The sequence below is a fragment of the Mirounga leonina genome, unplaced genomic scaffold (genome assembly GCF_011800145.1).
Source record: "Mirounga leonina isolate KUSES-001 unplaced genomic scaffold, KU_Mleo_1.0 Mir_53, whole genome shotgun sequence".
In the NCBI taxonomy this organism is placed as follows: Eukaryota; Metazoa; Chordata; class Mammalia; order Carnivora; family Phocidae; genus Mirounga; species Mirounga leonina.
The window spans coordinates 84,988,634-85,013,012 of NW_023270807.1; the positions used below are offsets into that span (position 1 = coordinate 84,988,634).

At 36.8% G+C, this 24,379-nt stretch overlaps 1 protein-coding gene across 3 annotated transcripts in view; it reads right to left on the bottom strand.

The window, feature by feature from the left end:
- Positions 1-24,379, bottom strand: part of STX7 (syntaxin 7) — a 98,126-nt gene that overhangs the window by 37,515 nt on the left and 36,232 nt on the right. Inside the window, exons 7-10 of one of the 3 annotated variants that reach the window (XM_034990669.1) lie at positions 23,827-23,923; positions 22,519-22,591; positions 19,588-19,670; positions 15,534-16,881 (exon numbers count right to left, since the gene is read on the bottom strand). In XM_034990669.1, the coding sequence (XP_034846560.1) occupies positions 16,789-16,881; positions 19,588-19,670; positions 22,519-22,591; positions 23,827-23,923 (346 nt within the window). In that variant the 3' untranslated portion in view covers positions 15,534-16,788. Of the gene's footprint in view, positions 1-15,533; positions 16,882-19,587; positions 19,671-22,518; positions 22,592-23,826; positions 23,924-24,379 lie in introns of those variants that run through there. The other 2 variants (XM_034990670.1, XM_034990671.1) reach the window with 2 other exon arrangements.

Consider the following 24,379-nt stretch of genomic DNA (forward strand, 5'->3'; position numbering starts at 1 on the left):
TTTATTTATTTATTTATTTATTTATTTATTTATTTATTTATTTATTTTTAAAGATTTTATTTATTTCTTTATTTTGGAGAGAGAGAGAGAGCATGCACAAGTGGGGGTAGGGGCAGAGGGAGAGGGAGAGAGAGAATTTCAGGCAGACTCCGTGCTGAGTGCAGAGCCCGATGTGGGGCTCGATCTCACAACCCTGAGATCATGACCTGAACTAAAATCAAGAGTCAGATGCTGAAATGACTGAGCCACCCAGGTGCCCCACAACAGTAAATATTTTATAAGCAGCTCCTCTAGAAGTATTTATCAATGATCTTAGGGCCCCTACCCTGAAGATTTAATAGAAATACAGATGAAATGTGATGGTCTAGTGATGTGGTCTCTGTAGGCAGGGTTCCTAGGTTAAAATCCTGGCCCTACCACCTACTTACTGTGTGACTTTGGGTAAGTTACTTAAACTCTTTGAGCCTTAGATTCCTCATCTCTAAAATTCCTCATCTATAAAATGGGGCAATAATACCACTTACTCCAAAGGGTAAGGAGTAAGATTGGGAAGCTTATCAGTAAGTGTAAGTAAAACATGGAGCCCAATACCTGACACACAGAACACAACAAATGGTAGCAATTAGTGACCAAGGTGTTTTATAGTTCTCCTCAGCTTGACTAAACTTTAGACCAGTTTCCTCTTGACTGACCTCCCTTGTCATAGAGCATTTACTTGAGAAAACTTGTAATTATAGAGCACTGAGTAATGTATGTTGAATCATTAGATTATACACTTGAAACTAATACAACACTGTGTGTTAATTACACTTCAATTTAAAAATAATCAAAATAAGACCGATGAATCACTGACCTCTACCTCTGAAACCAATAATACATTATAAGCTAATTAATTGAATTTAAATTAAAAAATAAATAATCAAAATAAAGTTCATATTTGGAAAGCAAAAAAGCAAAAAAAAAAAAAAAAAAAAAAAGCAAGCAAGCTTGTAATTCCAAATTCTTTCTCTGTCCCTTTGAGATCTACATCTTTTATAGCCCAAGAATATCTTTCTCAAGGACCTGTGAGTCATCCCTTTGAAATGTAGTCATCAAGAAAGTTCCCTCATCTCCTAGTCCCTGTGGGAAGATGGGAGCCTAACTTCAGGAAGTACAACTAGCAAACACAGGTGGCCTAATGATATTGACACCCCCACCCTAGCCGCTGATGCCCTCCACTGCTTTTCCAATAGCTCCCCTCAGTGCTTAAAAACTCTTCTGCCTTTTGTTTCAGCAGAATTGAGTTCAATTTCTCTCTCCTATTGCAATAGTCTTGAATAAAGTCCTCTTTGCCTATTTAACCCACTCCATGAATTTTTCTTACATTATGATGATTATTATAAGAAAAGAGCATGCAGTTCTCCCTCTGATGGTCATAGTAACAGGAAATAATCTCTTTGCAGGTTAAGAGGAAGTGGCCTAGGGGATGGATGATAGAATGCTGATGTAAACTAAGAAGTATTGTGGCTCAATAATAGTGTTCTCATTCCTTTTGACATTCTCTAGTTGCATATTATAATTTAAATGGAGACAACAACTTGACTTTACCACCTTAAAATATTGCTGTTGAAAGTGTACTTGTCAGGCACCTTGGTGGCTCAGTCCGTTAAGTGTCTGCCTTCTGCTCAGATCAAGTCCCGCATTGGGCTCCCTGCTCAGCAGGGAATCTGCTTCTCCCTCTACCCCTCCCCCCTGCTCATGATTTCTCTCTCTCTCACGTTCTCTCTCAGATAAATAGATTAAAGAAAAATCTTAGAAAGAAAGAGAAAGAAAGAAAGAAAGTCTATTTGTCTTCTCCCTGTTATATGCTTTCCCAACAGTCCTCAATAGTTTTAAAGGAATTACAAGGGCAAAGATGCTGAAAGTCTGAGACAACTTAGTATAATTGATGACCCAAAATAAAGTACCACATACTAAACAGTGACTTAAATGCTATTTAAGAGATAAAATTGTGCCACCGTAGAATGTTTGCCTGTATGTGTCTCTCTCTGTGTTTGTTTCTCCTCAATAATTAGTTGTATATGTTTCAATAAAAAAGAATAGTGTCATCTAAGTAGTATTGCCATTTTGTAAAAGACAACAACACCATTAAATTTACATAATTTGGAAACAGTCAAGCAGAGAAACAAAAATTAAATAAAAGTATTGAAAGAAAAGGTAAGGTATTAAAAATGGGTTAGGTGAGTACTGAAAGATTTTTTATTTCCTTAGTAAGGGTAATATTTACTTATGCCTTAAGATCTTGATATGACAAATATTTTCCAGTTAACGATTCGCCCAACAAAAGAGAGTCAATTTCTCTTTGCTCTTTTCCACAGAGCTCAAGGAGGTTGTTAGATTAAAAAAAAGAACACAAATGTCCTGTTGGAACCATTATGTGGGAGCTGTTGGTCTTTAAATTTGTTTTTAATACAATGATTAAAACGAAGGGTTAAATCATACTACTTTATAAATCATCAATGGCTTTGGAGATTAGGAAAGAGTAGACCTTTAAGCATTCATTATTCAGTCAAAAATGACTGGCTGGACCTCCCCTCGTTCGCTGAGGCATGTTACTACCAGTCTTAGAAAAGCAAGTCAGAAAACACCTGACCCATGAATCTCAGTGACCTGTAGACATGTGAGTGTCTCTTCCAATCATGTTTAATATAAACTAAACATTGCATAGTACCAAACTAAGACTTGCTTTGTCTTTCTGAAACCCATGTTACCTTGTCATTGTGTAATATACTTGGGATTACATGTTGTTCCTTATTAGAACTATGCAGAAAGAAAGTACGTCTGAAGGACCCAAATCAAAGAATTCTGTTTGCTGTGAGTGATCAAATTCCTCTCTGATATAACATTCCTCTTCTCCATCTATATTTTAGAAATTACAGAAAGATTAATAGATTTGTAATGTAATCAATGTTGAATTATGACCTAACAGGTTACATAAGTGCTTAGGATACCAGCAAAGCAGACAAACCAGGAATGACTAAGAAAAGTGTAACTGTGATGAATTTATACAGCACTTCAAAGTAAGAAAAATCTAGAAGGAAGTAATTTTAATTTCAATATTTACATGAATTTTATGACCTTATGAAAAAATTAATTTTCTTTTCAATTATATGTGGGGTTATCATCATAATCTTTTCTGTATTTGGAGCTTCTAAAATTCTCTATCTGGCTCTGGATACAAAAACTGTAAACACAGAGGGCTAAGGCATCAAAGATGAAAGCTAGTACACTTACAACTATTTATATTGCAAAAGCTTTGCCCTTCTGCAAGAACATGCAGTTTCCCAAACACTAACCTCTCTTTACAAGGTTATGCTTATTAGCTGGGATTTGTAGCTCAATGGCAACACTGTTCATCCTTGGTTCAATTCAGATTGTAATTTCTTTTTAAACTACCTGACCCTTATAATCATATGGTGAGTAGGTCTGATCATTCATCTTCCCGAGGCCAAGTTTTTGGTCTGAACACAGAGTCACTTGTGTTTCTGAAGCCTCTCAGCATTATGATGATTGGGGTAAAAACTGTCAATTGAGAAAAGTTTGAAAGAGAACTTTCATACAATGTTTTCATTGTCTTGTTCTTTTTCTGGAACTAAAATTCCTGATTGAAAAAACAAAAGTCTTCCTAGATACAAGGATGAAGTTTTAAGAGATGATCTTTGTTTCTAATCAAGTGTGGAAGTTACCAACTATTTCATCTTCCTCAGGGTGAGAATATGCTGAATAAGATTTTGCTGTTTCTCAGGGCCCTGCATTTATTAAGCACTTAGCAAGTTGTTACTGAATGAATGAATCAATGAATCAATGAATCAATGAACCAAACTCCAGCCATCCCTCTTAGTATTAAAGCTGTATCATCCTGTGAAGTATTAAAACATTGCATTAGTGTCTGGCTTCACATCCAGAGTACCACATTCCAGGTATTGTTCAAATTGGATTATAGGCTGAAGGAGAGTAAGTCCTGAGCTGATTGCCTAGACTGGGTTACTGCCCAGTTCTGAACTATTCACTGAAATAAAAGGAATGGGATCAGGCTGACTGATTTCTATGAAGTGTGCCCACCATCTCTGGAGTGAGGATGGAGTCAATTCCACCCAAAGCATATGGCTGCTACTGAATGGAGGAGAGAGAATATTCTAGTCTGGGGTCATTAAGAACTGACAAGGGTAGCATGGATGCTAGGCAGGCAACTAAGCAATACTGACAATGTAATTTCTATTTTTAATGTGACTCAATGAAAAATCTAACTTACGTGTTAGAAATAATTCCTTATCTTTCGAGATTTAAAGAAAATCTCCTTTAAATTGGTTAAAACAACAAACAAACAAACCTAAAAGATTTTTAGCACTGAACACAGTGCTCTTGTTTTTAGGGAAGAAACACTAAGATAGGATGCCACCTATTGTGTAGTGGAGCTTTAGAGTTTAACTAGACCTTGATTAGCTGATTGATTTTGAGTGTTTCTTAAACAGTTAACAATGCTATTTCCAGAGAGGTTTTAAATTAAAAGTGGTTGACTTTATGTAGATTATGGCTATTTTTTTGGCATATTTTCTAAGAAATATTTCACTAGAGGTCATAAAAACATTCTTCTAACATTTTCCCCCTAGATCTCTTATGCATGCTTGAGGAAAATGTTTTGGAGTGTATGATCCCTTATGTATTTATTAAATTTGCTTATTGTGTTCTAAATATTTTTTTCCTGATTGAACTAGAAATTGAAGGAGGTATAATAGGTTTCTCCATTTTTTTTCTCTGTAGTTCTGTTAATTTTGGATTTTCCTACTTTGTTTACAACTATTTAGAATTGTTAGTCCTGCTCCATTAACTAAAGCTTTTATTATTTTTAGACCCTTTTTACCCCTATTAGGGCTTTTCACCTTAGTATTTATAAGGGCTGATATTGATATAATTACCCTAACGTGGTATATTTGCTTGTTATATAATTTTTCTTAATCCTACTTTTTGTCTTTATCCTTGTGCTTTCTGTCTTTTGTAAACTGCATATATTGGGAAATGTAGCCTTCTTTTATCTGATGGAGTAGGCTATTTATATTTATTGCAACTATTTATCTACTATGCTTTCCATTTCTTTGCTTTTTTGAATATGTTATCCTATTCTCTCCTGGCCTGAAAAGTTTCTGCAGAGAAATCCATCAATAGTCTTATGGGAGTTCCCTTGTATGTAACTTCTCTCTTTTCTCTTGCTGCCCTTAAATTTTTTTTTTGTCTTTGAACTTTGACAATTTAATTATAATGTCTGTCAGTGTAGCCCTATTCAGATTCAAGCTATTTGGGGTCCTTTGGGCCTTATGGATCTGGATGTCCATTTCCCTCCCTAAGTTTGGGAAGTTTTCAGTAACATTGCTTCAAATATATTTTCTGTCCCTTTTCTTTTTTTCTCCTTCTGGAATTCCAATAATGAGAATATTATTTCTATTCATTATATTCCCTAATTCCCATAGGCTTTCTTCACTCTTTTTCATTGTTTTTCTTTTTGCTCCTCTGGGTAATTTCCAATGTCCTATCCCCCAGGTTGCTGATTCTTTCTTCTGCATGGTTGAGTCCACTTTTGATACTCTCCACTGAATTCCTTAGTTCAGTTACTGTGCTTCCCAACTCTAGGATTTCTGTTTGTTTTTTGTTTACTCTATCTTTGAGACTCCAATTAGACATATATCAGATATTCTCAATCTTTCAGGTTTCATAATCTGTCATTTATATTTCCTCTCTCCTTGTCTATCTTTGATACAATATGTGTTAGTATTTCCTCAGTTAACTAATGATTCCTTTAGCTGTAACTAATATTCTCTTGAACTATTCATTGAGTTATATATTTCAATAATGATATTTCATAGTTCCTTCAGAGTTATTATCTGCCTTATCTTTTTTTTTTTTTAAAGATTTTATTTATTTATTTGACAGAGAGAGAGAGAGCACAGCAGAGGTAGCTGCAGAGGGAGAGGGAGAAGTAGGCTCCCCACTGAGGAGGGAGCCCAACATGGGGTTCAATCCCAGAACCCTGGAATTGTGACCTGAGCCAAAGGCAGACGCCTAACCCACTGAGCCACCCAGGCATCCCCTGCCTGATCTTTTTACATATTTCTTATTACATATCACTTTAATTCATAGTTATTTCTTTAAGCATTTCATAGCATTCCATTCTTGCTAATTCTAATATCTGAAGTCCTTGAATATAAAATCAGTTTCTCAATAAAAATGGCTTGTTTCCCCATGTATTTTATTAATTAATCCAGAAGCATTAATTAGGAAGGCTTTCCTTCAGAGAGGATTTTCATTCACTTCTTAGAGTAACCATCAGAATTTATTGACCTGGGACTACTTTCATACATTAAAGATTCCTGGTTTTATGCAGGAGTCTTAGGTTCAGCTTCTTGACTTTATTTACCTGGAATCCATAACTTGTCTCTGAATCACAGCCTTTCCCTCTTTCCCAACTACTTCGGGTTTAACTCACTTTCATTTGTAATGATTAGCTCGCTTTCTAATAAGCCAAAAAATGAACCAAATATTATGTGTTTTACTTTATCCAGTAACTTATTTTAGTGGAAGGATCATTGAGCATATCTAGTCAACCATATGGCCAGAAGCAGAAATCATCTACTTCTTTCTTAGTCAATTTTGGCAATTTGCATTTTTCATATAAATTATTCACTTTATCTGTTTTGTAATGTATTGGTATAAAGTTGTTTATAGTGCCCTCTTATTTTTTAAATTTCTCCTGTGTTTATTTCTTGATCTCCATCTTCATTCCTAATAATTGCATGTCTCTATTTTTTCTCAATCAATTTCAGCAAAGCTATATATAAATGTGTGTGTGTATACACACACATATTTTTTTAAGAAACCAACTTTTGACTAAGTTTAAGCAGGCCCTCTCTACTATAACAGTTTTATACTCCAGAGGTCAGCAAACTTTTTTCTGTAAAGGGCCAGAAATTTTAAAACTGAAAAATACAGTAATCAGAATAAAACACTTAATTGATGGGTTCAATAATAGGATGGAAGAGACAGAGGAATAGGATGGAATAAACAGAGTAAAGAATCAATAAACTTGAAGATAAAACAATAGAAATTAACCAGTCTGAATAACTAAAAGAAAATTTTTAAAAAGATAAACAGAACCTTAGGGACTTAAAAGCCTATCACAAATTATCTAACATTTGTGTCTTTAGAGTCCCAGAGGAAAGAACAAAGGCAAGGCAGAAAAGAACTTGAAGAAATAATGGCTGACAACTTCCTGTATTTGGCAAAAGATATAAGTACATGGATTTAAGAAGCTGACCAAAACTTAAATAAGTTAAACTCTAAACGTCTACACCAAGACACAACATAGTCAAACTTCTGAAAACCTAAGGAAGGAAAGGAGAGAGGAAGAGAAATAGAGAAATGACACCTTACTCATAATGGAAAAAGAATTTAAAAACGTTGAGTTTCTCATCAGAAATCAGAGTTCAGAAGGAACTTTTGAAAAAAAAAATCTCAAACTTTCACCAGTTTGCTAGTGTTGAAAGGAAAGTAGAATCTTATGTCTAGTGAAAACATCTTTCAAAAATGAAGGGAAAAATCAAGAGAATTTCAGGTGAAGGAAAACTAAGAGACTTTATTGCCAACAGACATACAATAAGAACAATAAAAGCCTAACAAAATTTCCCTAAACAGAAAGGAAATGATATACAAAGGAATTTTAGAAGAGCAACGAGGAATGAACAAAGTAAGTAAAAATCTGGGTAAATACAATAGACTTTCCTTCTCCTCTTGAGTTTTCAAAATTACGTTAGATTGTTGAAGCAAAAATTCCAACATCAATGTGGTTCTAAATATATGTAGAAGTACTACTTAAGACAATTATAAATAGGGAAGAGTAAAGAGACATAAAGGGAAGTAAGATTTCTACATTTGACTAGAACTGGTAAAGGGATGACACCATACATGTTGTGAGCTATATATTTATAATGTAATACTTAGAGCAAACACTAAAATGGTTTATAAAAAGATATGCTAAAAACATCATTGAAAAATTAAAACGGAATTCTAAAATACATTCAACTTATCCCCGGGAAAGCAAGGGAAAAAATAATGAAGACAGCAGAAATTAATAAAATTGAAAACATTAAAACGATACAGAATATTAATAAAGCAAAAAGTTGTTTTTTTGAAAAGATCAATAAAATCAACAAACTTCTAGAAAGATTTACAAAGAATAAAACAGATATGACACAATTTAACAATATCTGGAATGAAAGAGTAGATACCACTACAGACATCAAAAGTATAAGAAAGGAATACTACAAACAACTCCACATACAAAAACTTGACAAACTGAGATGAAATAGACCAATTCTTCGAAAAACACAAACTACCACAACTCAGTATGAAATAGGTAACTTAAGCAGTCCCACAACTATTATGGAAATTTAATTTATAATTAAAAACTCCCTCACCAAAATTCCAAAGTCTAGATGCTTTCGTTGGAGAATTCTATCAAGTGTAAAAAGAATTAACATCAATTCTAAACAATCTCTTAGAAAATAGAAGAGGAAAGAACACCTCCCAATTCATTTTGAAGCTATTACCCTGATAGTAAAACTAGACAAAACACTGCAAAAAAAAGAAAGCTATGATCAATATCCCTCATGAATACAAATGCAAAAATCCTTAACAAAACATTAGTCAATATAATTCAGTAACATATAAAGAAAATTATACACCATGACCAAGAGGGATTTATTTCAGGGGTGCAAGGCTGGTTCAATATTCAAAACTCAATCAATGTATCCATCATATTAACAGGCTTAAAGGAGAAAAATCATATGATCATATCAACTGATGCAGAAAAAATATTTGACAAAATTTAACACCAATTCATGAAAAGAAAAAATCTCAGAAAAATAGGAATAAAGGGAATTTCCTTAATTTGATGAAGAGTATCTACAAGAAACCTACAGCTGACATTATATTTAATGGTGAGACACTAAATCCTTTCCTGAGATTGGGAATAAGGCAGGGATATCTCTTCCCCACTCTTATTCAAATATAGCACTGAAAGTTCTAAGCACTGCATTAAGAAAGGAAATAAAAGGCATACAGATCAGAACAAAAGAAATAAAACTATTGCTATTTGCAGATCACATGATTTTCTATGTAAGATAATCCAAGTAATCTACACAAACCTCCTAGAACTAATAAGTGAGTTAAGCATGATCGCAGCATACAAGATAAACATACAAAAAACAATTGTATATATATTTGCAATAAATACGTGAATATGGGAATTAAAAACACAGTATCATTTACAATCTCTCAAAAAAATGAAATGCGTAGGTGTAAACCTAATAAAAGCATATATAGAACTTAATAAGCTAAAAACTACACAATACTAAAGAAATCAAAGAAGATCTAAATAAATGAAGAGATATCTTGTGTTCATGGATTGAAAGACTCAACATGGTAAAATGTCAAATTTCCCCAAATTGGTATACGGGTTTAACATAATTCTTATAAAAATCTCAACAAGATATTTGTATAAATATGGATAAGATTATTCTAAAATTTTTTATGTTTAAAAAAAAGAAGATAGTAGGAAGGGAAAAATGAAGGGGGGGAAATCGGAGGGGGAGACGAACCATGAGAGACTATGGACTCTGGGAAACAAACTGAGGGTTCTAGAGGGGAGGGAGGTGGGGGGATGGGTTAGCCTGGTGATGGGTATTAAAGAGGGCACGTTCTGCATGGAGCACTGGGTGTTATACGCAAACAATGAATCATGGAACACTACATCAAAAACTAATGATGTAATGTATGGTGATTAACATAATAAAAAAATTTTTAAAAATTAAATGTATATGGAAAGACAATGGACAAAAGCACCTAATTTTGAAAAAGAATAAAGTATAAACAAGCAGTGTATATGATTTCAAGGCTTATCAAATAGAAAAATTAATACTGTCTGGTATTGGTGGAGGTACAGACACATAGACCAATGGAATATAACAGACGGACCAGATATAGACCCACACAAATATGTCCAACTGATTTTTGTTCAGCTTGTTTTCAACAGAGGAGCAAAAACCATTCAATAGAGTAAAGACAGCCTTTACAACAAATATGATGTTGGAACAACTGAGCATCATAGGCAAAAAAACCCCAAAACAAAACCTAGATGTCTCACATTTCATGCAAAATTAACTCTAAATGGATCATGGACTTAAAAGTAAAATGTAAGACCACAGAACTTTTAGAAAAGAACACAAGATAAAAGTGAAAATCTTTGTGATCTAGCGCTAGGCAAAGAGTCTGTGATACCAAAAGCATGATCCATAAAAAGGAAACATCAATAAAATGGACTTCATCCATCCAAATGAAAAACTTTTGCTCTGTGAAAGACCCTGTTAAGAGAAAAACAAGCTACAGAGTGGGAGGAAATACTTGCAAATTAATTTAGATATTGGAAAAAGGACTAGTATCTAGAATACATATTTAAAAAAAAAACACTCAAAGCTCAACAATGAAAAACTAAACAACCCAATTAGAAAAAGAGGAGAAGACATGAAGAAACACATCACTGAAGAAGAAATATAGGTGCCAAATAAGCACATGGAAAGGTGCTTAACATCATTAGCCATTGGTGAAGTATAAAATAAAGCCTATTACAATAACTAAAATAAAAATTTGTGACATCACCAAATGCCGATAAGGAAGTGAAGAAACTGGATCATTCAAACATTGCTGGTGGGAATGTAAACTGGAATAGCCACTCTGGAAAAGTTTGGCAACTTCTTAAAAACCAAACATTCAACTGTCATATGGCTCAGCAATTTCACTGCTGGGCATTTATCCCAGAGAAATGAAGTCTATGTTCACACAAAAACCTGTACACAAATGAACATAGCTTTATTCATAATAGCCCAAACTGACCAGATAGCCTTCAGCAGGTAAAGGGTTAAACTGTGATATATCCATACCATGGAACACTACTCAGCACTGAAAACTGAACGATCAGATGCACTTGATAAGATGCAACAAGTGGTATGAATCTCCAGAGGATTATGCCGATTGTAAAGAGCTAATCCCAAAAGGTTACATACTGTATGATCCCCATTACATAATGTTATTGAAATAACAATTATAAAAATGGAGAACAGATTATGGTTGGAAGGAGGGGATGGGGATTGAGCAAAGTCAGCGTGGCTATAAAATGGCATCAGGAGGGGTCTTTGTGTTTGAATGTTGTATATGGAAATGTTCTACATATTGACTTTGTCAATATCATGATCCTGGTGGTGATATTGTAGTTTTGCAAGATGTTACCATTGGGATTAATTGGGTGAAAAGTACAAGAGGGATCTCTGTATTGGTTTTTACAATTGCATGTGAATTTACTGTTACCTCAAAAGCAAAGTTTAATTTAAAATTTTAGCCTTTGGGGCGCCTGGGTGGCTCAGTCGTTAAGCGTCTGCCTTCGGCTCAGGTCATGATCCCGGGGTCCTGGGATTGAGCCCCCCATGGGGCTCCCTGCTCAGCGGGAAGCCTGCTTCTCCCTCTCTCACTGCCCCCTGCTTGTGTTCCCTCTCTCGCTGTGTCTCTCTCTGTCAAATAAATAAAATAAAATCTTAAAAAAAAAAAAAAAATTTAGCCTTTGGGGCTCAGTTGGTTAAGCATCTGCCTTTGGCTCAGGTCGTGATCCCGGGGTCCTGGGACGGAGTCCTGTGTGGGGCTCTCTGATCAGCTGGAAGCCTGCTTCCCCCTCTCTCTCACATAAATAAAATCTTAAAAAATAAATAAAATTTTAGCATTAAACATGTTTTACATTTTATAAAATGGGCTCTTAATTTTAAATGTCCATGCCATTCCAAAAATAAGTACTGGTCTGTGGCCTCCATTTCAGGCTTAAGAAATTTAATGTAGGGCGCCTGGGTGGCTCAGATGGTTAAGCGTCTGCCTTCGGCTCAGGTCATGATCCCAGGGTCCTGGGATCGAGTCCCGCATCGGGCTCCCTGCTCCTTGGGAACCTGCTTTTCTCTCTCTCTCTCTCTCTGTCTCTCATGAATAAGTAAATAAAAATCTAAAAAAAAAAAAAAAAAAGAAATTTAATGTAACATAGACAATTTCTAAACTACTAAGAAAAATGTTTTGAGTGTAGATCAGGAAAAGACACAAGGGAAGTCCTAATTTGGAACAAAAAATATCCTTTTGCATCCAAGATAGAACTAATTTAAATGATATATGATGGTTACCTTACTGAATTGTGGTAGATGCCCCACCACAAAGTAATAATTAAATATTAAAATTATGGTAACCCTTAGGAAGATTAAAACATTAAGTCTGGCACTGGAAATAGGTCAGATGTGGTCAGGTACACTGGAAACACCTTTAAATGAACTTAAAATGACCATAGCACCTGGGTTTGGAAGGATGAAAAACAATATTCTCCACTAAGTTATAATTTGTTTTTGTTTTTTTTAATTTCTAGAATCATTACTGACATAAGAATCTGCCTTGCCCTAAAAGCTTTTTAAAAAAGTCAGGTCTCAGCTATGCAAGTTACTAAAAGCTTGTATACTTGTCTTGGGTTAAAATCTCTAGTTCCTAGAGATGTAAACTTGGTTTTCTTTATCTGGTCTGACTTCAGTTATTTAAGATCTGCCATGAAACAGTTGGTGTGAAACTTTCAGAAGGCATTGGAAACTGAAATTAGTGTCTGGAAATCTTCATTGAGGCTAAATAACTGCATTTCTAAGTTTTCCACCAAGGCTAATAGGTTTTGGAGTTAGGAACTACTGTCTAGCAGTACTTACAGTAAACACTTAAAAATCTGTACTTTGGGTTTGCCAAAGTGGGCATCAGTACCCTTTCAAGTTTATTTAAAGACTCAGTTCAGTTCTAGCAGACTCCCTCTCAAACAAGCAGGGGTGTTATGCATAGAACGATTGCACAGGAAATCTGGTTTTTGCCTTCCACCACTTACGTTTCAAGCAGCAATGCCATCACTACACAAAACCTACAGGAATCCCACTCTGAGTAATTAAGTGACCAACCTCTTAAAAACCTGCCAGAAGCAACAGTGTCTATAAAAATCGATTTAGTGTGTCAGTTATTTAGTTCTATTTCTGCATTTAAAATTAGGATTATTTGAAGAAAAATAAGTTATCCCATCATTTTCACGTTAACCAAATAATTGCCGAAACAAAGGATTAAAACGGCAGTGTTTCAATGAGAATTCTCAATGGGTTAGCGTGAGGTGATGTCATGCATTCTGTCAGAGAAGTGGTACAGTGTAGCCCTTTCAGGCTCCGGCTAGTGAAAGTTTTGCTAAGTGTATCTCCTTGCTTGAGACATGAAACCGTTCAGATCTTAGGGTGGACGGGAGAGGTCTGCAATCCACAGGGAAGCGCTTCATTTTCTTAAGTGAATCATGAAAATACACAACTTTTTTCCACCCCCCCAGGAAAGTAGGATGCCTGATGATGTTCTTTACCACTAATGAGGAATCTTCATCATATCCAAATGAACCAAAAAAAAAATCCCAGTTAACTCATAATTTGCCCAAACACTATCCCCTTTGGAAATTTCCTTTTATTCCAGCAACCTGGTCATACATGCAAACAGTACTCAGTTCTGACTTTAAAAACATAAATGCTAAATTTACGTTCCCCTCGTAAATTGTTCTTTACCACGAAGGTGGACGAGGACTTTTTTCTTTAGACAGGTTTTATCTTTTATTGTGTTCTTTTTTCTACACGCAGCAACGAAAATTACACCAACTAGAAACACTATTCCGCACTTTCTTTGCAAAAGCACAGGCTGATTTTGTGGAACAAAAAATCTTCAAAAATCGTTTTTCATTATAAACTTGTTGAAAAACATTGATATTCAAAACACTGTTTTTCTGTGTGTACAAAATGTTACCTTTAAAAAAAAAAAAAAGCAGTGACGATGGTGAAGGACTCGGTGGCAACCTCTCCGAGATGCAGTGCTGTCCGACGGCCGTGTGGATGCTGCTGGGCGCGCCGAGCGCTCGGAGGCCTGACTCCAACCGCCGCCTTCTTGGCTTGCTGGCCTAGATCAAGCTCTGTCTGTGCCCACACGTCTATTTTTCTAGAACTGATCCCCTGCCGACTAACAGACAAGCTGCCTTATGTTGAAATGGCACCTGTTATATTTTTTTTACCATCAACCGTTGTGCAAAACCAGAACACTTCTGTATTTAATGACCAGTGCAAGAGTCAAACACTTCAGGCCACACTGTCATTCAATTTCTGCACAGTGGCTGGTTGATCTCAATCTGCGCCATTCGAGAATGTCTTTGGAGCCTGCTAAAATGAACAATAATGTGCCACCTGATGAGGAAACTTCTTCAGTTTGAGACGCATGTGGACTGATTCAAATATGCTGTCATAAAAACAACTTCAATTTTATTTTCCATAGTGTGAGCTTCACCTTTCAATGTGATTCTAAGACTAACCTGAAGGAAAACTTCGAGAACTTGAAAACCTTGGCTGTTGTGCTATGTTTCTCCTTTGATTTTTTTCAAATCAAGACTACTCTTTGAGTTCCAAATATTTTGGGGTAAAAATTTCCCTCAAAAATCATTATGTTTCGGGCGCCTGGGTGGCTCAGTTGGTTAAGCGGCTGCCTTCGGCTCAGGTCATGATCCTGGAGTCCCGGGATCGAGTCCCGCATCGGGCTCCCTGCTCAGCAGGGAGTCTGCTTCTCCCTCTGACCCTCCTCCCTCTCATGCTGTCTCTCATTCTCTCTCTCTCTCAAATAAATAAATAAATAAAATCTTTAAAAAAAAAATCATTATGTTTCTTAAAAGAATCCAAGCCACTAAGGTTCCTGTTTTTAATCACTGATCTGTGTCCCAGGTAAAATAATTCATAAAATACTACACATCAAATGAAGGTGCTAAAATCACGCAAAAAAAAAAAAATTAAGTGGTTTTGCTATTACTGGGAACTCATCATGAAGCGAATAGGGTAAGTACTTTTGCCTCTATGAGAATAAACATTTTATCAAGTACAACTGTGCAAAAAAAAAAAAAAAAAAAAAAATTGAACTGATTTGTGGGAGCCGTGGGAGTTTTATGTAGCCAGAAGATACCAGTTTATCACACGTTTCTCGGTGCTCTTATAGAGAAAGAATATGCTCAATCAGGCCTGATGGGCTTGCACTGATCTCAGCACAGGTAGTATTTGTATAAATTCCTCTCCCTGCCTGGCCCATCCTGTTCACTAAAGCAAACTGATTTGGTAAACACAAAGTCTCAAAGTTTCCACTCACTCACTCACAAGAAAATTTTCTACGGTCTCTTATGGAGAAAAAAAAAAAAATGGCATTTTGCTGACATGCATTTTAAGACTGCCAAACTAAAACACTGAATAAACCAGTACTCCAGAAAGAAGGGCTGCTGTGTGATTATGTCAAGTGTTGCTCCCACAGAAGCAGAGTCCTCATGACACAGAACTATCCAGACACTTTTAAAATCATCTTTATTTTGTTTGCAAAGATACAGTTTACTTAGTTAACATTTTATTTGTTCCCATTTGAAGTCTCATAGCTTTGCCATGTAAAACACTGACTTCACTATCAAACTGCTATATAAGAACGTTATAAAATACAAACTATTAACTAAGATAATCCTCTTTATAGTACTCAGATTAGTGCATTAAAACAACATTGATTTTAAAAAAGCAAGTGAGTTAATTGGCAAACATCCAAATTGTTTTCTAATGAAGGGTGTTATAAAATGGTATGCAATGGTAAACACTAAATTTTAAGTGTTAGTGCTCAAAAACAGTAATTCTGGGAAAGTTGCTCCCCCAAAGTAATTCTGACCCAAGGATACACATGTAGCCATTATTCTAAAGGACTTAAGGGAAGATAATTAATTTTCCACAGTAATAGCTGTGGAAGGACACAGCAAAATAAGTTGGGATCTTCAGATTTCTAACGCGATAGATACTGATTTTTCATACTCTTTGTTCAAATTACATTAAACATTTACAGTGACTACACATACCCCAGCAAACACCAGACTTAAACAGGGCCTATGTAAAAACAATCTATCCTTAGTATTTTACTAGGCAATCTACAGCAAATGCTTAATATGTACACGTCGGGAGTATGAGATACTCTAGGAAATTATTCACCGATTTCATTTAGAGTAAACAAGGGTCTTAAGAGAAAACCAACAAGAAAAGTTAAATAATTTGTGCTGCTATGAACCAAGAAAAAAAAAAAAAAAACACACCACAAACAGGTACGATAATTTTTTTTTAAGTTATTGAGAGTATTTCCTCTGCTGGCTCAAATCAAAACTAAATTTGAGATTTTTAATTGAAGGAACACAACTCTGAGTGCACATCACTCTGTCAGAGACAGATGCACATGGAACACACGCACACCTTTACATTTACTAATTCCAAGAGCTAAGTCAACAGGTAAATAAATTATAAATGAAAGGCATATACAACGTGGACAAAACCTCACAGTTATTAGATCGAAAAGCATGGAAATAATGCCAGCAGTCATACTGAGAAAAACTTTCAGTGTTAGAAAATATCAGATTGAATCCAAAGGAAACTGCCCCCCCCAAATGAAAATAACAAAGTATGGGAGCCATCCTTTATGGAGTATCTTTAAAATAATAATAAAAAAAAACCATGATTACAGGAATCCTCCTACATAATTTAGAGAATGTAGTGCAATAGGGTGCTCCTTTATAATTTAGCTTTTCACTTTCCATATGATGAGACCGAGAATTACAACTCCAACGACAATGATAAAAATGATGATGCACAGGGTTTTTCTGGATTTGCGCTGCAGATGCAAAAACAAAAACCATGTTTACAGATGTACTGAAGCATCTCTATAGCAATTGAAAATCACTTGCTTCATTTCTAGAGTAAAATCAATAGTAATTAACTGCCCTCAAATATTTGGCTGTATTTTTTTGCTTCTCAAAAATCTCTTCAAATACAAGTGGCACTATTCTTTCAAGAAAAGTCTTCTTGAATTAATGACATAATTCGGGGGCTAATTATTCAACTTTTGTGGTCATATTTCTGAGTGTGGTTGGGCTTAAAAAAGGAGACACAGAGAAATGAAAGTTACTGACTTAAGCAACAGACTGAGGTAGTCCTATGTATAAAAACTAAGAACAGCTTAAAAGCTAACTTTTATCAAAGAGCTGCTCTTCAAAATGAGTTCTCTGAAAATATCAGCAAGTGTAAATGCTTGGCAATTTCTCCTGAAGTAAATTTACTAGTTTCCAAAATTCCCATTCTTTTAATATTAGTGGAAACTGCATTTAAAAATCTCAATATACACATAAAAAACAAAGAGCTAAAAAATCGTAATGCAGTCATTTAAATTATAGAGGTTAAGAGTTTTGTTCCATTCTTCATTCTGGCCCAGCTATAGATTTCCTATTTCTTTAATGGCTTGCATATCTCATAGCAACATGCAGGAATCCTTTCTCTTTTTCTTTTAAAGATTTTATTTATTTATTTGACAGAGAGAAAGAGAGCAAAAGAGAGCACAAGCAGGGGGAGGGACAGAGGGAGAGGGAGAAGCAGGCTCCCCACTGAGCAGGGAGCCTAACAAGGGGAACCCTGGGATCATGACCTGAGCCGGAGGCAGACGCTCAACCGACTGAGCAACCCAGGCGCCCCAGAACTTTTTTCTTACAAGGTTGAAAAGTTTGTAAATTTTCTTTGTCAACTAGTAGTACCATAAAATTTACAGAAAGACAGGTTTCCGACTCTGAAATTCTCCTGAAAACTATGATGACTTTCAGTATACCACATATTCAGCAATTTTTTCAACTGAATACTCCTCCTTACGTGAAGTATGACTTCTCTAGAGTTTCAGTCTCATCTTGCCTACATATTTTCCCCAGACTCCACTTGAATACCATAGACACATGTGTAATATACCTGTAAGAATAATCACAGGCTTCCCCCACAGGCTATCTGTGGCCCAGGGCACCCTCCCTAGTGTGGGATGGGGAGGTTCCAGGGTACTGCAATGATGAGTACTGATCAGCTTCCCCTACACTCATGGTTCACCCAAACTATTAAGAAGCACCATATTTTGCAGAGGCAAGACTTTAATATCAAGGTTTCCAAGGAGAACTACAGGGAAGCTGCTTTTTTCCTCAGCACTGATGTTGTACGGCTCTTCCCTCATCCCTCCAGGGCCCATGGAATTAAGTACGGGGCAGCTCTAGATATGGAGGTATGGCTTGGGAAGATGTGCTCCTTTCTCCCAGGGTGGCTGTAGCGTCTACCCTTCCCAAAGAGGGGAAAAGTAAAACTTGGAGATATATCTACATCCCTCCAGAACCCAAAAGCAAAACAAAATAACATGTAAACCTAGTTGCTGATAAATCTTGCTAAACACTACATTTGAGTAACTGTTGGCATTTATAGATTATCGTGTGTGTGTGCACGTGTTCATGAATGATACCTACGTGTGACAGTAATTCTACTGAGCTGCATACCTGAATCACATGCACAGAAGGTAAAGGCAAGTTAGAGTTACTACATCACTGAGTACAGTTGGCTGTGACTCAGCAATCTTCATATAGCTTTACTGTTCTCTATATATCACTAAGTATGCAGTGATTTGTCTAGTGAAAAACGGCACTGAAATGAAAGGGGACTTCTGAGGTTGGTTAGAAAAGCAAAAAGCAATTGAAAATATCTAAGACTGTGATAATATCTTAGGTATTTTAGAAGAAGGCAACACGGTCTGAGAAGATAATTATGAACAACAACAAAAAGTGGAATTTTAAGAGGGAAATCAAATGCTATGGTGGTATTTAGGGGTTCCCAAAGAGCCTGGCCTCATTTTTATTGTCTATATATCATATGATATATTCATAGTTCACGGTCCTAATATCTGTGTAGTACTCTGATGTGCTTCATATCTGTCACATATACAGACTCCCTATATTAACCTGATCCACTGAAGAAATCAATTCATTCCTGGTGAAGGGTCTGCTGAATGCTGACAATACCCAGTGATCAAGGGCACTCCAAGGGAATATAATTTCCATAGGATTTGATGAGAACTCTCTAGAGCAAAGATCTTTGCCTTCTTACTGCAGAGTGCCACAGACAAAAAAGAAAGAAAAGGTGGACGGAAACAGTGAGAGACACAGGGGAAGAAAGTTATCAAAGAGGTTTCTGGTTTGGAAGGTCACAACAGCATCAGAGACCTCCAGCTGTCAGAAATGCCTGGAGTTGTCTATCTACTGCATCCCTCAGGACTCTAAACACTGAACTTCCTATCCCTGGGGGCCACAATTCTGTTCGACCCTGAGAATAAACAGGAAACAGGCTAACCCCAGTTTTAAACAGACTGGCAGATATCTGGACCTGTCTTCCATGGGATTTTAAATTTTAACATCTCCAGCCACCTTGTACCTGATCAATCTTTCTCTCTCACACACACACACACACACACACACACAGACTGGAAAGCCTAAGTTACAAGATAACTCACTGCGGTTAGTATTACCTGATATTCTGCTGCCCTTGACAGCTGTTGGTTTGCTTGCTGAACGTGCACGTCTGCATTCTCCACATTGGCTTCTATGCTGTCTTTAAAATAAAACACACACACACACACACAACGTGTGTTGATGCTCCAGTAAGACAGCTGCTTAAATCACAAGACTTCATGCAACATAAGACCAAACATGTTCACTATTCAAATGTTAACACTGGTAGTATATGGGCAAAGTTGAATTTCTTTTTAAACTGGCTCAGAGTCTTCTTTACACTATTTCTCAAATGATCCAAACAACACACAGATATTTGAAAAGAAACTGGATCATCCTCATTACAACACAATTCCTGTTCTACCTGGTAACCCCTGAAAAGTACTAGGGAGTTTGTGTGCTCTGATGGTCAAGGCAGCACCGAACATCTAACAACTGTTCCTGAGAGTCAACAGAGTATTGAAAACCATCAGTCAACCTCCTCCTTCCGAGCTAAAACCCAGCCCTCCCTGAGGGCTCAGGCAGCCTTCTCACGTGGCAACAGTTTCCCCTCCCTCGCTGCTCTGGCCTAGAGGTGGAACCAGTGGCCCCCGCAGCCTGAGACCATGGCCTCCCCCTTCTCCCCACCAACACTCAGCTTACAGCTCATGCTTGCAAATGCATCCAACCCCCCGTAGCAGACATCTATAGACCTCATGGTCTTTCCTTCATTCTTTGAATATTTTAGCCCTGGATTCGCTGATGGACCCTTCAATGCTTCTCTTTTACAAAATGGCAATTTCAGAAGCCAACTGCTGACCTGCTAACACCTGCCTTCTCCATGCCTTGACCATACTTTTTCAATGACTTTGCCTGTTTCCCCTTCCCAGCCACCCACCTCCATGATCATATCCCAAGCCTCGTCACTACTGGTAACTGCAGCTTCTCTATAAACTCAGTTTCAAACCTCACTCTCTGAGCATCACCTGCTACCTGTCTAGCACTCTCCTTCCAACACCCCAACGTCACTGACCTACCACTGTTTCACTGCCCCTCAACACACTCCGTGCCCTCACCTTCCTCCTGATCCAGCTTAGATCCCCCGGGCCACCACTGAGCCATACTTCTCGCATTCACCCTCTGCTCCCTTGCCACCTACCTCAGTCAGACTTATGTGACAACACCTCAACCTGCACCCTCACAGCTGCACATGGGTACAAAAAAAAATAACCGACATTGATTTCTTTCACTTCGAATTTGTGACTGCCAAGCAAGCCTCCTTCATTTCAACTGGCACCTCACACTTAACATATCCCAAAATTGTCGATCTCCATCCCTCTAAACCCGCTCCAGTTCCAGACTGACCCAGCTTAGAAAATGGCAACCTCATCGTTTCCCTGGGCTTGCCCCAAACCTTACGAGTTGTCCTTGAATTCATTCTCTCTCACACCCACATCCAGCCAAGTCAGCAAATCTTTTTGGTTCTACATTTTAAAGCTATCTAGAATTCCACCGCTTCTCACCAATTCGCTGCTTCCATCCTGATCTGAGGCAACTGCCCACCCCGATTCCTGCCATCACCTTGGAAGGGGTCTCTTTGCTTCTGGTCTTGTCCCTTTATGGTCTGCTCTCAACCTAGCAGCCAAAGTGAATCTATTAAAACTTAAGTCGAATGATAACACTCCTCTGCTCAAATTCTCCTGTGGCTTCCCATCCGTTAATAGTAATGCAAGTCCTCACAAGGGCTCAGCGCCCTACATGATGTCAAACTTTATGACCTCTGATGTTATCTCCATCTCCCTCTTGCTCATTTCACTCACCAAAAACATCAGATGTGCTTCTGTCTGAAGGCCTTTGCACTTGCCCTTTGCTCTACCTGGAAAATTTTCTTTCACTTGCTCCCTTAATTCCATGAAGTCTTCACTAAAATGTTACTTATCAGTAAGGTCTTCCTTGACCACCCTAGTGAAGTAGTAACATTCCCCACCACCAGTAGCCCCATCCTACTACCTGCCTTATTTTCCCGAGAGCACTTATCAGCATTTACTTACTTTTCTTTCCTTTTACAAAAATTCTCTCTCCTCCAATTAGATTGTAAGATTCATGAAGGCAGGGCCTTCTACCTCTTGTTTAATTTCAGCTAAATCCCCAGTGCCTAGATTTGTGCCCGGACATAGCAGGCACTCAATAAATGTTTACTGGATGAATGAATGAATTGGTTTTTGAAATTTTACCCCATTATCTACTGTGGCTACAGAGAAGGGTAAGAATGGACAAATAATAGCTATAGTAAAATATAGTTCCAAGTATTTCAATGAACCAAAATCAGAAAATATATGAAATCGATCTTTAGCCACATCCACTGATAGCTTCATATTTCTAAATGATAAAAATGATCAGGACACTGATCAGTGCTGGCAGTTACACGTTACCTGAAGAGCTATTACATTTAAACTTTCAGGGAGTCTTAGCCACTGATTTTTTTTTTAAAGAATTTGTAAAAGAATGCTTCGCATCTAAGTAATACCACTAAATTAATGTACCGAAAAGACACTGGAATAAATAATCAGGCAAACGGCTACCTATTCCCTCTGATCTAAAAGACAAGGTATTATAAAGAGCACAGGTTTCCCAGAAAGTGCTTGGTGTGATGAGAATTAGTGGGGTTGAGATGGAAACCAGGGGTCTGGCAAACAGGCGGCAGTGAGACTAGAGGCTGGCTCCACGGTCTCAGCAGCAGCAGGCTCTGGTGAGATGTGGGGCTTCAGAAATAAATGAAGCCAGTTGATTCAATCAGTGGGAGCCAAAGATGAGATCTGTTTTAGATAATGCCAAGGGTGATGCTTTGTCTATTGGTAGAGGCTGTGCTTTTAATTCCAGGGGGTCCCAGAGACACAGGGGTTACTCTTGCTTGAGAGGTTCCTGCAGGTAAACTGAGTGTAGCTTTCTCCCACCCCAGTGGGGCTTACCTATCACATCTCCTTGTTCGTGGATCATCATTCCCAAATCTTTAAATATTTCATTGATATCCATAATATCAGCCTGAGAGAAAAAGGCATGTGTTACTATAATCAGAAATTCAGCCCTCAATCCACAAAGGGGAAAAATTAAAAAAAAAAAAAACAAACACCAAAAAACAGAAAACAAACAAAACCCCAAACCACCACTTATACACAAGTGAGAATGCATCTAGGCTTAATACAGAAATTTTGGAAATATCAGGAAACTATATGACTAGAGGCAATCCTAAGTAAGACGACCTTGAATGACTGTAACCAGTTCTAAAGGTAAGTTTGTGACACTAAAAATACCAAGCGAGGCACATGGACACCAGGAATCTATTAACAGAGAAGTGCCCTGGGTCACTGAGTTTATGTTGATATAATCTGATAGTTTTGTTATCACTAGCAGTATTACCTCATAAGAGTATAAAATATCATTGTTATGATTTATTCCTAGTAAAAACTTACACATCAATTTGACATTATAAAAGTATAAAACATTAGGTATAAATTTTAAGTCTCACATTAGTAAGTTTGATTATGCAATGGAATAGCAATGAACAAGTTATAACTTTACTTTTCTTTAATATATGATAACCATTATTTTGCCTGATTAAAAAGTTAAGTTTAGTCTATGGGGGGGACAATTTACATATTCATCCTGTGCCTTAGTTTTCCCACCTATAAAATGGTGATGATGATGACACAGTTAACTACTTCATGGTTTTTATGAGAACTAAATGAGATAATGCAAAGAATTTATCACATGGTGCTTAAAAACCCTCAATAAATTGTAGCTATGGTGAGCTATTAGCCAGTCTTCTAGGGAATAGGTAGGTTCCATAAGAACTAAGGCTTATTAAACCCTTCAGATCTCTTTGACGTCATGAACATACTACAGAGAAATAAAATACTCGTACAGCCCCTGTCAAGTCTTATTCATGCGGCTCTGAGGTGTATCATGTGTTCCAGAAGTCGTCCAGACTCCCTGAGCAGACCTGTCTGGACTGAGTTTTTCTCCATGCTAAGGACCTGAGATGATCTGACAGGATAAAAAACAAAAAGTAGGAGATGAGGGAGGTATGTTCTCTCATTTTAGCACGAATTCTAACGAGATTTATTTAAAAAAAGGGAATTATTCTCATTTACACGAAATGCCACCACATTGATATATTTAGTTTTCTTTCTCAGGCCCCTCCCCCAGAATTGTCTAAGCATCTTGAGGACAAACACGCTGAGAACAGAGCAGCCATCCAACTGCCACGTCAAGCTTACTTCAAGCTGCCTAATAGAAGATTCTCTCTCCTGAATAAGGCGGAGGTCATCCTCTGTAATTTCTTCATCCTGCACCTGCACCTGAGGTTGAGCTTGGCTAACAGACAGAACAGAACATGGAAAAAAAAAAAAAGGAATGGTATTAAATTAATGGGACTTCTTTCCTTATTTAAGAAACATGAAACAGAATTATCTTTTCTTCAAAGTCAGAGAATTGCTTCAACTTCTTATATTCTTCAATTTTAAGATTATAACAGAAATATTAAACTATTCATGTTTCATTTCATTGATTTTTTTTTTTAGAGTTATTATTTAATTATTGGAAGCTATATTTGGCAACTGGGTATTTCTTTTTGGTTGACTTAAACGTCACGGGAGGAAATAATCTCCATCAAATAATAATTAAGTCAATCATATTTACTTGGTAAATAATTATTTACAAAGTATTACTGCTACATTGGAATATTTTATATATATGTAGACGTTATAAATAATTATTTTGAAAAAATTTCAAATTTATTGCTTTCTATTTATAAATAACTTAGGACAGTCA